Source organism: Cebus imitator, unplaced genomic scaffold, assembly GCF_001604975.1.
Source record: "Cebus imitator isolate Cc_AM_T3 unplaced genomic scaffold, Cebus_imitator-1.0 Scaffold393, whole genome shotgun sequence".
Taxonomy (NCBI): Eukaryota; Metazoa; Chordata; class Mammalia; order Primates; family Cebidae; genus Cebus; species Cebus imitator.
In genome coordinates, this window is record NW_016107708.1 from 947,016 (window position 1) to 962,276 (window position 15,261).

Consider the following 15,261-nt stretch of genomic DNA (forward strand, 5'->3'; position numbering starts at 1 on the left):
CGCAGGATCTCACTCTGTTGCCCAGGCTGGAATGCAGTGGCACAATCACAGCTCACTGCAGTCTTGACCTCCTGGTCTCAATCAATCCTCCCATCTCAGCCTCCCAACTAGCTGGGATTACAGGTGTATGCCACCACACCTAGCTAATTTATTTTTATTTTTTATAGAGGCAACGTTTCACCGTATTGCCCAGGCTGGTTTTGAACTCCTGGGCTCAAGTGACCCACCTACTTTGGCCTCCCAAAGTGCTGGGATTACAGGCATAAGCCATAGCTCCCAGCCTACTTCTTAAGACCCAATGGTGAAATAGCCACAGTTTTTGCTTTTCTTTTAAAAAAAAAAAAAACAACAACAACCATTTCGCAAAGTGTGGTATTTTCGTATCTTCGACGTCTTTAAGCAGAATTTTGGGTAGATCTTCACTTGTTCTTTATCTCAATGCCCTCAAATTAATTGTGGTGGTGGTGGGAGTGGGGGTTCTTCAGGGTACATGGCCATGCTATTCACTAATTTGTTTATTCATCACTCCAAGGCATCCTATTGTTTAAGATGGAGTGGGTCTTGGTGGGCTTCATGTCCAAAGTGACAACGGGAGATTTCAGGTTCCTTTAAAACTGGCTCTAGAACTCCATCTCTTACACTGATGGTTTTACTTAGACCTCAGAGTTGTAGTCTCTTCCCGGAGGAATGGCCACTCAGGTTCTATAGCCTTATAGTGAGGGTTCAGTGTGCAGACCCTGCTGCAGATTACAGGACCATGGGAAATGCTGAGGGAGTAGAATCATTCTTAAGTGGAACAATTGGTGGTTCCTTTATGGCCCCCGGTAGCACTTTTTCACTGGAGTTCTTCTTCTCCTCAGGTTAACTAGGGGATCTTATGGATTTTTCCCTGACAACAGTATATACTGCCTGTGGAAGTTTGACCCTTTAGCCCCTGCTATTTAATGGTGATTCATGGATCACCAGCAGCAGCTGCACCACCTGGGACCATGTTAGACATGAATAATCTTAGGCCCCAGAATCAGAAAGTGCATACAGAATCCCTCGGTGATTTGTGTGGATATCGTAGTTTGAGTGTCATGGCTTTTATCTACAGCAGTGGTTCACAATTCTGGCTGTGCATTAGAATCACCTGGGGAGCTAAAATACCCATCTCTAGTTCACTACAGACCAATTAAATGAGAGTCTCTGGGGGTAGGGCCCAATTTTCAGTACATATTCTTATAAAGCCCCCTTAAGAGATGCTAATATGCAGCCAAGTTAGAGGCCCAGTGACCTAGAAGAGCAGGGATTCTCAAATTAGGCTGTAATATCAGGAGCACTTGGGAAGTGTTAACACTTTCTATGCTCAGGCCCTGAGGTCCTGATTTAGTTGACTTGAGATGGGGCTGGGTATCTGCATTTTGTCATGTCTTCCCCATTAATAGATGAGAATCATTTCCCAGACAAAAGTTTTGTCATTGTACAGACCCTGCAAGGATGCAGGGAGGGAAAGCAGTCTCATAAACGACTGTGTCTCCTCATTGTTTCTGAGCCAAGGTGGGGGTCTCCTTGACCATTTAGGGTGACTGTCAGAGATGCATCTAGCTATTGGATATGCCCTGCAGACTTAGGAGAATGTAGCAGATTCAGAGCACATTTACTCTGCCATTAGCCTCTACCTGCCTATCAAGGAAAATGATGGAGCTGGCACCACAGTGAAAACAGCAGGAAGCTCTTGACCCTGCTCACAATAGGCACTGGGGTGCAAGGCAAGCTATGCCCTTGGGTGTTTGCTACTTGCTTTAGTGCTGAGCCTCATCCTACCCATGGAGGGAGCAATGGCAGAACTCAAGGGCCTTGTGGCCTGGGCAAGTCAAAGGAGTAAATAACGAAAGAGGGTACTTTGCAGGCATCACAGTGACATGGCCTCCGTGGGTGAACAGAATAAAACTGAACATGAATATTTGTTCTAGAGACAAGTTCTCACCAACTGGTTTCATTTTAGGGCTGTGCTGAGCTCTAGAGATCCAGGTGAGCTGAGGGAGGATGTGTAACTCTGTCTACCACATATCTATTCTAGTTAGGGTTTTAAACTGGCTACGGGTCTCTGGGATCCCCAGGACTACTATTCACCTACCTGCCTAATTCAGCATCCCAGTACAGGTGATGAGTTCCTAACGCATGCACAGGTGCCAGTTCCATCCCTTACAATCATTATTTTTCCTCCACAGCTGGCGACGTGGGACTCAGAGAAAGGCTTGAATGGCAGCTTGCAAGAGAGGCCTATGGGCAGCCGCCTCCAAGGATTGACTCTCAAAGTGGTGACTGTCTTGGTAGGATCATGGGGACATTCTGGGAGCTGCACCATCCAGGCTGTTGAATCAGAGGCTGCTTTTTGTTTAATGCTGGGTTTAGGGAGAAGAGAGTCTTTAGGAGTGTTGCGAGCTTTCATAAGGCCTTTTATTCAAATAATTGTGTGAACAATGAAAGGAAGAGTGAGATTGAAGTTTCTGTCCCAGGGCCTCTGGGCTTTCCATAGAAAGTCCCTGAGCTGGGGGTAGGGCCCAACTTTCAGTGCATACTCTTATAAAGCCCCCTTAAGAGGTTCTAATATGCAGCCAAGTTAGAGGCCCAGTGACCTAGAAGAGCAGTGATTCTCAACTTAGGCTGTAATATCTAGCTGCTCTAGAAAAGGACTTCTCATCCACAGCCTCCTCTGAGGACCAGAAGGGGTCCAGCTGCTCCATTTGTTCTTGGATGTAAACTGGATCTTGACCCACTATTGGTCCTTAGGAGAGCTGTTATTGTAGCCAGAGCCCCCAGAAAGATGCTGGAGGAGGACATTCTCCTAGCACCCAACACCACTGATGGGCTCAGGTGACACAAGTTCAGAATGAAGAGCATTTGGTAGTTGCAACTTTTCTCCATGGGTGTCCTGGAATTACAGACTTTTGCATTTGTAAGAGAACTTAATACCATCTTCCTTTCAGTTGGCTTTTTCACATTTTAATAAAAACTGCAGGAGACATTATACATTTGCCTCTTATTGGCTGGGTCACACATGCCCAAATGTCCCCTCTTTCCCAACAGACACTAACATTCCCTGGCTCAGAAACCTTCGGCAGCAGTATTTCTGCATTCCCTGTATACACACCACAAATAAGCTTTATACCCTATTTCCCAACACAACTAAATTAATGAGCTGTACTTCCTGGAGCTGTTTGCCAAAGGCTCCTTGTTCAGTTTCACACAACAAGGAAGGGGAATGGTGGGGAGCGCTGAGGTGTTTTCTAGATGACCACCTTGCTCACATGTGGCATAGCACAACATGGGAGCATGGCATGGCTTTGAACTCGGAACTCTGGGTCTGAATTCTATCCTACCCTTTGGCTTCTGGTCTGGTCTTGGCTAATTAATCTATATCCACTTTCTAGTATAGTCCAGTAGATACAATGCTTTTTCTCTCAATCTAGTATCACAGAACTTTATCGACACTTCCTATCTTGGATGAAAAGTTTCATGTGCCTTATGTGGGCCTCATATAGTTTTGGCATATTCTAAAGACATGATCCTAGTTCTGCATGGATGTAATGGAGGAAGGAAAAGAAACCATGTTATTGAGGGAGCTGGGGGTTGGGGCAGAGCCTGGGATAATATAATACAGGACAAATGAATCTCTGCCCCTCCGTATGGACCTACTGATTGGAGTGATCATCCTGTGCACTGTTCCTTGAGTGTCCATAAACTGCTATAGAAAAGGGCAGAGAAGTTGAACCTCCAGTCCTAAATTGGGTAACTACAAATGTTCTAATCTGATCTTTCTAACATTGCCCTGGAAATAGTGTTGATGAACCTATTATTTAATTAGAGAACCTTCATTCTGTTGTCCTCAGGAAGAGCCTTTCGTGATGGTGGCTGAGAACATCTTAGGACAGCCCAAGCGCTACAAAGGGTTCTCCATAGATGTCCTGGATGCACTGGCCAAGGCTCTGGGCTTCAAATATGAGATTTACCAAGTCCCTGATGGCAGGTACGGTCACCAGCTCCATAACACGTCCTGGAACGGGATGATCGGGGAGCTAATCAGCAAGGTAGGTCCCCACAGCAGATCTGGGGGAGGGGCACCCTAGTCTTCCTCTGGGGCAATATCTAAACTTGACCAATTGCACAGTAGAAACCTTGGGACCAGCTAAACAGACCACAGTTACCGTTCTCCACACACAAAGGCTCTTTTGTCCTCAAACCCCTGCTATGTCCATGTCTGCTCTTGTATCTCCTCATCGCTGACACTCTGTGTTACCTCCCTACACATTGCTGTCATTCCTTTGAAGTCTATCCACTGTTCCTACTCTGTAGCACACCCTTCAAGGAATGCAGCCTACAATTGGGGTGGAGCAAACACCTAGTTGCCATCAGAGGGACTGGTGAATGCTCATTCTCCTATCCCTCATAGACCACAGGTAGGATATACATACACATATGTGTATGTCTACATTGCTACATATTGGTGGCGTGGCACCTCCCAAGTCCTCTTACTCATTTAAATTGCCCTCTTCTTTCCTCCCATAGAAACTGCATCCTCATTGAAACTCATGGCATGAAGCCAACTTACCATGTCCCTATTCTTGTCATTTCATGACCACTGGGTCATTTCCTCATGATCATTTATCATGGTGGCATCTGACTCAAGTCCTTTGTCTCCATTATTACTGCTGCCACCGTTCCAACAATTTCTGACATCCCTGTGGACAACCCTGGACTGCCAGTGCAATCACCTCTTCACCTCCAGGGACCTTTGCTGTGCTCCACTCCAGTGCTCACCCCCATGCATCTTGTTAGCATCTTACATGTCACCGTCACTAGCCCACTGCATGACCACAACATGTCCTTCTGACTTTTTTGTACCTTTACTCTTACAACACAGGCTGTTTGCTTTTTCAGCCTGTAAAGGCAAACACTAGGCTTGTCATTCCTCCAATTTCTATTAATCTTACTTTTAAAAAGCTTTATTGTGGTAAAATTCACATTCTATAAAATTTACCCATTTTAGATACACAATTCAATGACTTTTAGCAAAGGTACCGGTTGTATAACCTTCATTATCATCTAGTTTTAGAATACTTCCTTCACCCCATTGAGATCTTTCATACCCCCTTATAGTTAATGCCATTCCCACCCCCAGCCCTAGGCAACCATTAATCTACTTTCTATCTTATAGAGTTGCTTCAGTGAACATTTTGTATAAATGGAGTCATACAAGATGTGGTCTTTTGTGTCTGATTCTTTCCACGTAGTGTGTGTATTTGAGGTCCATCCTTCTCTGCAGCTTCTGTGCCTTTCTGATACTGCATCCTCATTGGGTGTCCAGACAAACCCCTGCTCCCTTCATCCCTGTGACTCCCTTTGTTCTTGATTTTTTGTTGTACCCTAAGCCTGAATGGATTCTATTATCTATCCTCTTAAATCCCGGTTGCTGCACTCAATTAGAGAAGAAAATTGCAAATATGTCCAAATTGCTGTGGAAACCCTTTGTGGTCTCCAGAATCAGCTGGGCCTTTCAGTACTGCCAGAATCTTTTAACTTGTCTTTTGTTGGGATCATTGACTATGTCTCTCAGAGACTGCTTGAAAAGTCTACCTTTCTTCTTGAGCTACCTAAGAATCCTTCCCAACTGAAAAATAATTGCCCTTCTATATGGGGGAAATAAACTGAGACTTTGTGACATAAAATTGTACTACTAATTCCTATGAAATTTACATCTGCAGGCACCTGCCATCTCCCACAGAGGGGAGTGTCCCCTGTCCCCTGTCAGTCTCTGCCACTGTCGTAGGTCAACCCCTCCACTTGTGTCGTGAGTTGATTCCTTTGTGCCTCCTTTGAACCTTGCTTCATAAATTATTTTCTCTTCATTCTGTGTTGTAAGCCTATCCTGCTCCACTAAATCTCTTGTTAAGCCCTTAAATATGCTCCAAACTTTCCTAATCCTAAAAATTGTCCCTAGATGTTGGGGTTTTTAGAAGAGATGCAAGAACCAGAGATGCAGTGGCACAAGTGTAAGAGGAGAGTGTTGATAAGGCCACCTCTACATTTTTTGTCTTTACTCAAGGTATAGTATTAGATTTCAGTTTAGGACATCAGTATATCTGTCCATAGCCCATATGTTAAACCTTAGAAAACTTCTTCCATGTGTGTTTCCCCAATTTGAGCATAGAGTTTGGATCAGTTGTCACTATTGGTCATTCTAAAAGAAACTGGTTCTGCTGATGCCTCTCACTTGGAGGTCCAAGAGCCAAGATCATGACGACTGCCTTTCAGTGCTCTTGTGACTAAAGGAGGACTCCAGGCCCCATTGTCACCTGGCATCCACCCATCCAGACATGAAGCTCATAATCGCCCCAAACTTGGCAGCTTCATCCTCACAGTCTGGATCCATCTTAATAGAATCTCTGTCTGCTTTTAAAATGAAGCTTATCTTAGAAGACAAACATCTTGGGAGGTAATCTTGAGGTCACAGTAGGGCATGTCCAGAGAGATTCTTCATACCATGACTTTACCATGGAAAAATCAACCTGTGGGTCTGCAAGCCATGAATTAAGGGTGATGGAAGATAGAAATAAGTAGATGACCTTTTGTTCTTTCAGTGTTTTACTCTCTGGCCTAAAGTCTACATATAGAACACTCAGTGGCCAATATGTTAATAAGGTCTAACATGGTTGTTGAACTCACCCTATAACTTCTGAAGTGTTTTAGAAAAGAGAGAGATCAATGTGGGATAATAGCATCTGGAGAGGTGTGATGAAGAAATGGAGTGTGCCTGTGGTCTTAACATGTAGGGAGGATGCAGACAGGCCTAAAGAAGATAGAAGGGCCTTCTTGGTGCTGGGTAGAGGGAAACACAGGGAAAAGAAAAAGAAGATAGCTAAAGTTTGGTAGAGGAACAATAGCAAAGTGAAGAAAATCTATAATTCAAGAGAGATGAAGATGCTTTACTCAACTCTTTTCTGTAGAAGAGGTTTCCCAAAGTTTTTAGAAAAGAGAAACTTGTAAGGTGAAGGAAACAGTAACAGACAATTTAGTGTTGGATTTTCCTTACAATATTCAGACTCTCAGGGTGTCAGCTCTCAAATCCATTCCTCTGAACCGAGCAACGCAAAGAGCAGAGGGTGGACTGGACCTTGACCCAGGGCAGAACCCAGCAGTAAGCTGAGGACTGCCATCTGATGAGATGGCTTTGCCTTTCAGAGAGCAGACTTGGCCATCTCTGCCATCACCATCACCCCAGAGAGGGAGAACGTTGTGGACTTCAGCAAGCGGTATATGGACTATTCGGTGGGGATTCTAATTAAGAAGCCAGAGGAGAAAATCAGCATCTTCTCCCTCTTTGCCCCATTTGATTTTGCTGTGTGGGCCTGCATTGCAGCAGCCATCCCTGTGGTTGGGGTGCTGATCTTTGTGTTGAACAGGATACAGGCTGTGAGGGCTCAGAGTGCTGCCCAGCCCAGGCCGTCAGCTTCTGCTACCCTGCACAGCGCCATCTGGATTGTCTACGGAGCCTTCGTACAGCAAGGTACCTTTGGGCTTTCCTGATCCTTGAATAGCTCTAGGGGCCTAGAAGAACTTATTCACTGGCCAAGTTCTCAGGTGCATTTTACCAAAGTCATTTCAAATACAATTTTACTTGATCTCTAGGACAGTACACATATCATGTTGCGCCCAATTTCTCTGAATAATATCAAAGAGAAATTAAATGAAACAACAATAAGGAACTCAACTTCAATTCCTGATGCTCCACTTTAGACAAAATTAACTTTGGAGTTCTGCTTTGCACTTTTCTCCCTTCCCACATTAGAGCGATTGCTATGCACATGAAGTTGTCAAATGAAACTGTGAATTTTGCTTAAATTTGATGACTTAATGGGGAAAAATTTCAATTATGTTGCAATCATTTAAGCAGTACTCCAGCCATTCTTGAGGCACAAATTCTCCTACCTCTGAGAGGTCTGGATGGTACTTCTATCCAGTAGTGAGTTATAGGATTGGGCCATTTTCACTGGAGCAAGAAATTGCAAAATTTCTAATGTGAGTCTTGATCCTGTTTGTACTGTGGCAAATGCTTTGTGAGGTTATGTAAGGAGAATAAGCAGTGAGAAGCTTTCTTCTCCTGACATTTTAGAGGCCAAAGAGAAATAACTGGTTTCAAAGAGGCTAAACTTCTAGTGAAAAGTTTCATGCCATGATTTCTGAATATTCTAGGGGAAAAAAGCCATCTATTGAGGGCTGAATATTAATAAAAGTGATATGGAATATCTCATTTCTCAGGTTTAAAAGAAAGCCAGGGAACCCTTCATGTAAGAGGTATTTCTATATTTGCTGAATTCCCGAGTCTGCTATATATGAATTTGAAATTGGAAAGGGATCTTACATAAGGCTGCATTCCTAGAAGTTCTTGCCACTGTGAGGTAGAATCTCCTAACCGAAAGATTTTGATATTCATACCCCCACCCTTAGTGTTTTGACAAACTTCACACCACTAGAAGCCCAATCCTAACTTTTCCATATTTTGTGGTCCTCTGCCCCTGTGCAAGATCCATGGTTTTAGAATCCTATCCCAGAATTGGCACAGACCCAGCTGGCGGTCACTTCCCTGGCTCCCAGTCCATTATCAGCAGTGGCCTCTGTGCCTGGCTGCAGGGCAGAGCGCCTCCCTGGGCACGGGAGAGAGAGCAGAAGCCACCGGCCAATTCATTTTGTCTGCCTCTTGCAGGTGGCGAATCTTCCGTGAACTCCGTGGCCATGCGCATTGTGATGGGCAGCTGGTGGCTCTTCACGCTCATCGTGTGCTCCTCCTACACGGCCAACCTTGCTGCCTTCCTCACAGTGTCCAGGATGGACAACCCCATAAGGTAAGCCTATTCCTCCTTGATCTGCAGCCAACAGCTCAGAGAGGTTTTAAAGAGGATGTAAACCTGTCCAGGGCAGCCTGGTATGATGGAGAGAGCTTGGATCTGCAACCTGATGGTCTCCTGGAATCTTTAGTTCATGGAGAAGAGCTTTACTCCTGTTGTATTTTATCTCAGGCACAATTACATAAATGTATAATTTCATTAAATAATATTTCCTGAAAATTTAATGCTGGCTACAAAGCTAAGAAATCAGTTAGCAAATTACATTTCCTCAGACATTTAAACATTGATTACAAACTTATTTAATTAAAATTTTATAAATATTTAGTTAGAATTAACTTAAACCAGAAGTCTAATATATGATTTTTCAATCTTCAAACACCTTAAAATGATTTTTTCAAAAATGCCAATTACCACAATAACTAGAAAATGTATTTCATGCACATTAATTTATATGATTATAAAATTATTGAAACCAAAGACTAAATGTGTGTCTTTATATTTACAAAATGTTAAGATTATGACATAAAAGAATGAGCTCGAATATAATGAAATAACTCTTGGAAGTAACTGTATTTTATAATCAGATTCCCAATACGGTGTAAATTACAAAAAAAGAACTTGGACAACATTATTTGGTGTGGATGTGTGGTTGCTGAAGTGGCATGGATCTGTTGTACACTTCATTGGGTATAATACTGGCTTCAGTATTGCCTCTAACTTGATCTCTGATTATGTTTTTTTTTGAGTCACTGCCTTTAGTAACGTCTCCTTTAATTCATCACACTCACTGTCATCATATTGGTTCTTTTGATCCACGGCTCTTCATCAAGTCATCCATACTCAACCAGCCTCTATGGCTCCTACTGCTTATTGAAAAGAGTTTAAACTCCTTGAATAAGATTCAAGATTCAGTATGATATTGTCTAATAGCATCATTAAATTGACATTTTTATTGAGATAATTATAGATTCATATGTAGTTGTAAGAAGTAATGCAGAGAGGTCTCCTAGGATCCTTTACCTAGTTTTCCCAATGGTAGCATTTTGCAAAAGTCTAATATTATATCAAAGTAGGGTATTGACAGTGATACAGTTAGCTGATTTTATTCACATTTCCCCTCTAGTACTCATCTTTCTGTGTGTAGGTCCATATATACGTGTGCATTTGATTCTATAATATTTTATCACGTGTAAACTTGTATATCTGCACCAGAGTAAGGACACTGAACAGATCCATCACCACAAGGATCCTTTGTGTTGTCTCTTATAACCACCCAACTTCTTTCACATTTCTTCCCCTGCCACTCTGTCCCCGACACTGGCAACCATTAATTGTACTCCATCTCTGAAATTTTGTCATTTCATTATTTGGTATAAATGGAAATATGCCTTTTGGCTTTCGCTTTTTCATCAACGTAATTCCTTAGAGATTTATGCGCGTTTTTGTGTATATTAGTAGTTCGCTGCTTTGATTATTGAGTAATAGCATTTATACCACAGTTTGTCTAACCATTCCCCCATTGGAGGACATCTGGGTTGTTTCCCCAGTTCTTGGTAATTATGAATAAAGCTGCCATGAACATTTGCGTGCAGATTGTTGTATGAACATGAGTTTTCTCTTACATGTGATAAACACCCAAAGGTGCAATCACTGGGTCACATGGCAAGTTCATGTTGGGTATTGCAATAAAGTATCAAACTGCTTTCCAGAGCGTCTGTGCCATTTTATATTTCTTCCAGTGACCTAAGAATAATCCAGTTTCTCTGCATCTCTCCTGACATTTGATGTCACCATTATTTTTCATTTTACCATTCTGACAGGTGTGGAGTCATACCTCATTGTGGTTTTATTTTGCATTTTCTAATGACACATGATGTTGCATACCTTTTTATGCACTTATTTGCTATGTATAGATCCCCTTCAGTAAAATATCTGTTTTTATCATTTCTAAATGGATTGCTTACTACTTTTGAGTTTTGAAAGTTCTTTCTATATTTTAAAAACTGGTTCTTTGTCAGATATGCAGTCAGCAAATATATGCTTCTACTCTGTAGCTTGTCTTTTCACCATGAAAAGGTTTTACTTTTGATGAGGTTCAATTTAGAAAATAATTTATTTCATGAATCATGCTTTTGGTGTCAAGTGGTTTCCTAGCCTGAGACCCGAAGATTTTCTACTTTTATTTTTTACTGAAAATATTTGCATTTTACATTTCAGTCCACCATCAATTTTGAGTTAATTTTATAAAGTTTGAGGTTTAGGTTGAGGGTTTTTGGGGACTTTTTTGTCTGTTTTGGGCTATGGATGCCCAATAGCTTTAATACTATTTGTTGAAAAGACTATTCTTCCTCCATGGAGTTACTTTTGTATTTTGTGAGAAAACAGGCACATTTGTATGTATGTGAATTTTCTGTTCTGTCCCATTGTTATATGTGTTTGTCCCTTTGCCAATACCATGCTATCATGATTACAGTAGCTATAGAGTAAGCTTTACTGTTGGGTAGAGGGATTCCCCCCATTTTAATCTTTTTTGTTAGGAATATTTTAGTTATCTTAGGACCTGCATCTATACATATACATTTTTTCTTATTTGTATTTTTTATTATTTTCAAATTATCAGCTAAGGGATTTCAGAATTGTATTCAGAGCAAATTGACTAATTGAAAAATTAACAGTATAACCTAATTAAAAGTTTTCCATTTAATAATTAATAAATAATAAAGCATCAGTGAATCTAATAGTAGATTGAGTCTGAACCCAGCTCAACAAGTAGTTGGCTAAATATTTTCCTCAAAAAATTGGTAAAGCAAGTAGCAATTTACTATTATGTTGATCTTTTCCTAAGTTTACTGATTTTTTTTTGTTGACAAAAGTTTACAGCATGAAACATGTGATGTTTTAATGTAAATAGGGTCTTTCACTGAGAAAATGTTTTAATTTTAATAAGGTCAAATTTAGAAATGTATTCTTTCATAAATCATTCTTTTGATGTTAAGTCTTTGTCTATCCAGAGACCCTTAAGATTTTCTCCTGTTTAAAAATTTCTAAATTTTTATGTTTTCACATTTTACATTTCATTCCACAATCAATTTTCAATGAATTTCTGTATGAAGTTTGAGGTATAGGCAGTGGTCTTTTTTTCAGTATGTGGATACTGATATGGTTTGGCTGTGCCCCATCCAAATCTCAACTTGAATAGTATTTCCCAGGATTGCCACGTGTTTTGAGAGGGACTCAGGGAGAGGTAATTGAATCATAGGGGCCCATCCTTCCGGAGCTATTCTCATGATAGCGAATAAGCCTCATGGGATCTGATAGGTTTATCAGGGGTTTCCGCTTTTGCTTCTTCCTCCTTTTCTCTTGCCACCATCATGTAAGAAGAGCCTTTCACGTCCTACCATGCTCCTGAGGCCTCACCAGCCATGTGAAGCTGTAAGTCCAAGAAAACTTCTTTTTTGCTCCCAGTTTTGGGTATGTCTTTATCAGCAATGTAAAAATGAACTAATACGGTAAATTGGTACTGGGAGTGGGGCATTACTGAAAAGATACCCCAAAATGTAGAAGTGACTTTGGAATTGGGTAACAGGCAGAAGTTGGAACAGTTTAGAGGGCTTGGAAAAAGACAGGAAAATGTGTGAAAGTTTGAAACCTCCTAGAGACTTGTTGAATGGCTTTGACAAAAATGCTGACAGTGATATGAACAGTAAGGTCCAGGCTGAGGTGGTCTCGGTGGAGATGAGGAATTTTTCAGAAACTGGAGCAAAGGTGACTCTTGTTATGTTTGAGCAATGACACTAGAGGCATTTTGCTCCTGCCCTAGAGATTTGTGAAACTTTGAACTTGAGAAAGATGATTTAGGGTATCTGGCAGAAGAAATTTCTAAGCAGCTAAGCATTCAAAAGGTGACTTGGGTGCTGTAAAAAGCATTCCATTTTAAAAGGGAAACAGCATAAAAGTTCAGAAAATGTGCAGCTTGACGATGCAGTAGAAAAGAAAAACCCGTTTTTTTGAGGAGAAATTCAAGCAAGCTGCAGAAATTTGCATAAGTAGCAAGGATCCTAGTGGTAATCCCCAAGAGCATGGAGAAAATGTGTCCAGGCTATGTCAGAGAGCTTCATGGCAGTTCCTCCCATCACAGGCCCAGAGGCCCAGGAGCAAAATGTGGTGTTGTGAGCTTGTTCCAGGGTCCTCCTGCTGTGTGCAACCTGGGGACTTAGTGCCCTCTGTCCCAGCTGCTCCAGCTATGGCTGAAAGGGGCCAATGTAGGGCTCAGGCTGTAGCTTCAGAGGATAGAAGTCCCAAACCTTGGCAGCTTTCACATGGTGTTGACCCTACACGTGCACAGAAGTCAAGAATTGAGGTTTGGGAACCTCTGCCTAGGTTTTAGATGTATACAAATGCCTAGATGCCCAGGCAAAAATTTGTTGCAGGGGCAAGCTCTCATGGAGAACCTCTGCTAGGGCAGTACAGAAGGAAAATGTGGGGTTGGTGCTCCCACACAGAGTCCTTACTTGGGCACTGCCTAGTGGAGCTGTGAGAAGAGAGCCACCATCCTCCTGACCCCAGAATGGTAGATCCACTGATAGCTTGTATCGTGTGCCTGGAAAAGCCACAGACACTCAATGCCAGCCTGTGAAAGCAGCCGCCAGAGAGACTGTATCCTGCAAAGCTAGAGAGGTGGAGTTGCCCAAAACCATAGAAACCCACCTCTTGCATCAGTGTGTCCTGGATGTGAGACCTAGAGTCAAAGGAGATCATTTTGGAGCTTTAAAATCTAACTGCCCCGCTGGATTTCGGACTTGCATAGGCCCTGTAACCCCTTGCAATTTTTCCCACTTAGAAAGGCTGTATTTACCCAATACCTGTATCTTCATTGTATCTAGGAAGTAACTAGCTTGCTTTTGATTTTGCAGGCTCGTGAGCAGAAGGGACTTGCCTTGTCTCAAATGAGACTTTGGACTGTGGACTTTTGGGTTAATGCTGAAATGAGTTAAGATTCGGGGGACTGTTGGGAAGGCATGATTGCTCTTGAAATGTAAGGACATAAGATTTGGAGGGGCCAGGGTTGGAATGATATGGTTTGGCTGTGCCTCTACTCAAATCTCAGCTTGAATTGTATCGCCTAAAATTTTAACACGTGGTGGGAGGGACCGAGGGAGAGGTAATTGAATCATGGGGGTCAGCCTTTCCCATGCTGTTCTTGTGATAGCGAATAGTCTCACGAGATCTGATGGGTTTATCAGGGATTTTGGCTTTTGCTTCTCCCTCATTTTCTCTTGCCTACGCCATGTAAGAAGAGCCTTTTGCCTCCCACCATGATTCTGCGTCCTCCCAGCCATGTGGAACTTTAAGTCCAATTAAACCTTTTTTGTTTGTTTGTTTCCAGTTTGGGGTATGTCTTTATCAGCAGCATGAAAACAAACTAATACAGATATTTAATTGCTCCAGCACGATTTGTTGAAAAGGCTGTCCTTCTTCCATTGAATATGCCATTTGCATGTGCACTACAAAATGATTACTGCAATGAAGCTAAGTAACAGATCTGTTACCTCACATAGTTATCATTGCTTTTTTGGCGTGTTGAGAATATTTAGGATCTGCTGTTTTAGCCAATCTCAAATGTATGACACAATTTTATTAACTGTGGTCACCATGCTGTACATTAGATATCCAGATCTTATTCATCATACCTAACTAAAATTCTGTACTGTGACCAAGAACTTAAATTTCCCCCATACTCCAGTCCCTGGTAACCATTCTCTGGCAATCAACCAACTCTCCGCTTCTATGAGTTTGATTCCACATATAAGTGAAATCATGCAGTATATGTCTTTCTGTACCTAGCTTATTTGAGTTAACATAAAGTCATGTTTGAGTTAACATAATATAATATCCTCTAGGTTCATCCATGTTGTTACAATGGAAATATATTTTATTTATATATTATATATATTAATTATATCTCATGTATCATATATATTATATGTATAAAATATATATAATTACATTGATATACATTATATATGTGTATATATAAAAATATATTTTATTTAATTATTTGTGGAAAAAAGGTTAGGTTGATTCTGGCAGGGTGCAGTGGCTCACGCCTGTAATCCGAGAACTTTGGGAGGCTGAGGTAAGTGAATCACCTGAGGTCAGGAGTTCAAGACCAGCCTGGCCAACATAGTAAAACCCTGTGTCTACAAAAAATGCAAAAATTAGCCAGGCGTGGAGGTGGGTGCCTGTAATCCCAGCTATTCGGGAGGCTGAGGCAGGAGAATCACTTGAACCAAAGAGATAGAGGTTTCAGTGAGCTGAGATCACGCCACTATACTCCAGCCTGAGCAACAGAGTGAGACTGCATCTCAAAAAA

The 15,261-nt window shown here is 41.7% G+C and overlaps 1 protein-coding gene across 2 annotated transcripts in view; it reads left to right on the forward strand.

The window, feature by feature from the left end:
- GRID1 (glutamate ionotropic receptor delta type subunit 1) overlaps positions 1-15,261 on the forward strand; it is a 770,306-nt gene that overhangs the window by 641,976 nt on the left and 113,069 nt on the right. For both annotated transcript variants that reach the window (XM_017508524.2, XM_017508525.2), the window contains exons 9-12: positions 2,214-2,315; positions 3,876-4,073; positions 7,225-7,549; positions 8,747-8,885. In XM_017508524.2, the coding sequence (XP_017364013.1) occupies positions 2,214-2,315; positions 3,876-4,073; positions 7,225-7,549; positions 8,747-8,885 (764 nt within the window). The remainder of the gene's footprint in view (positions 1-2,213; positions 2,316-3,875; positions 4,074-7,224; positions 7,550-8,746; positions 8,886-15,261) is intronic.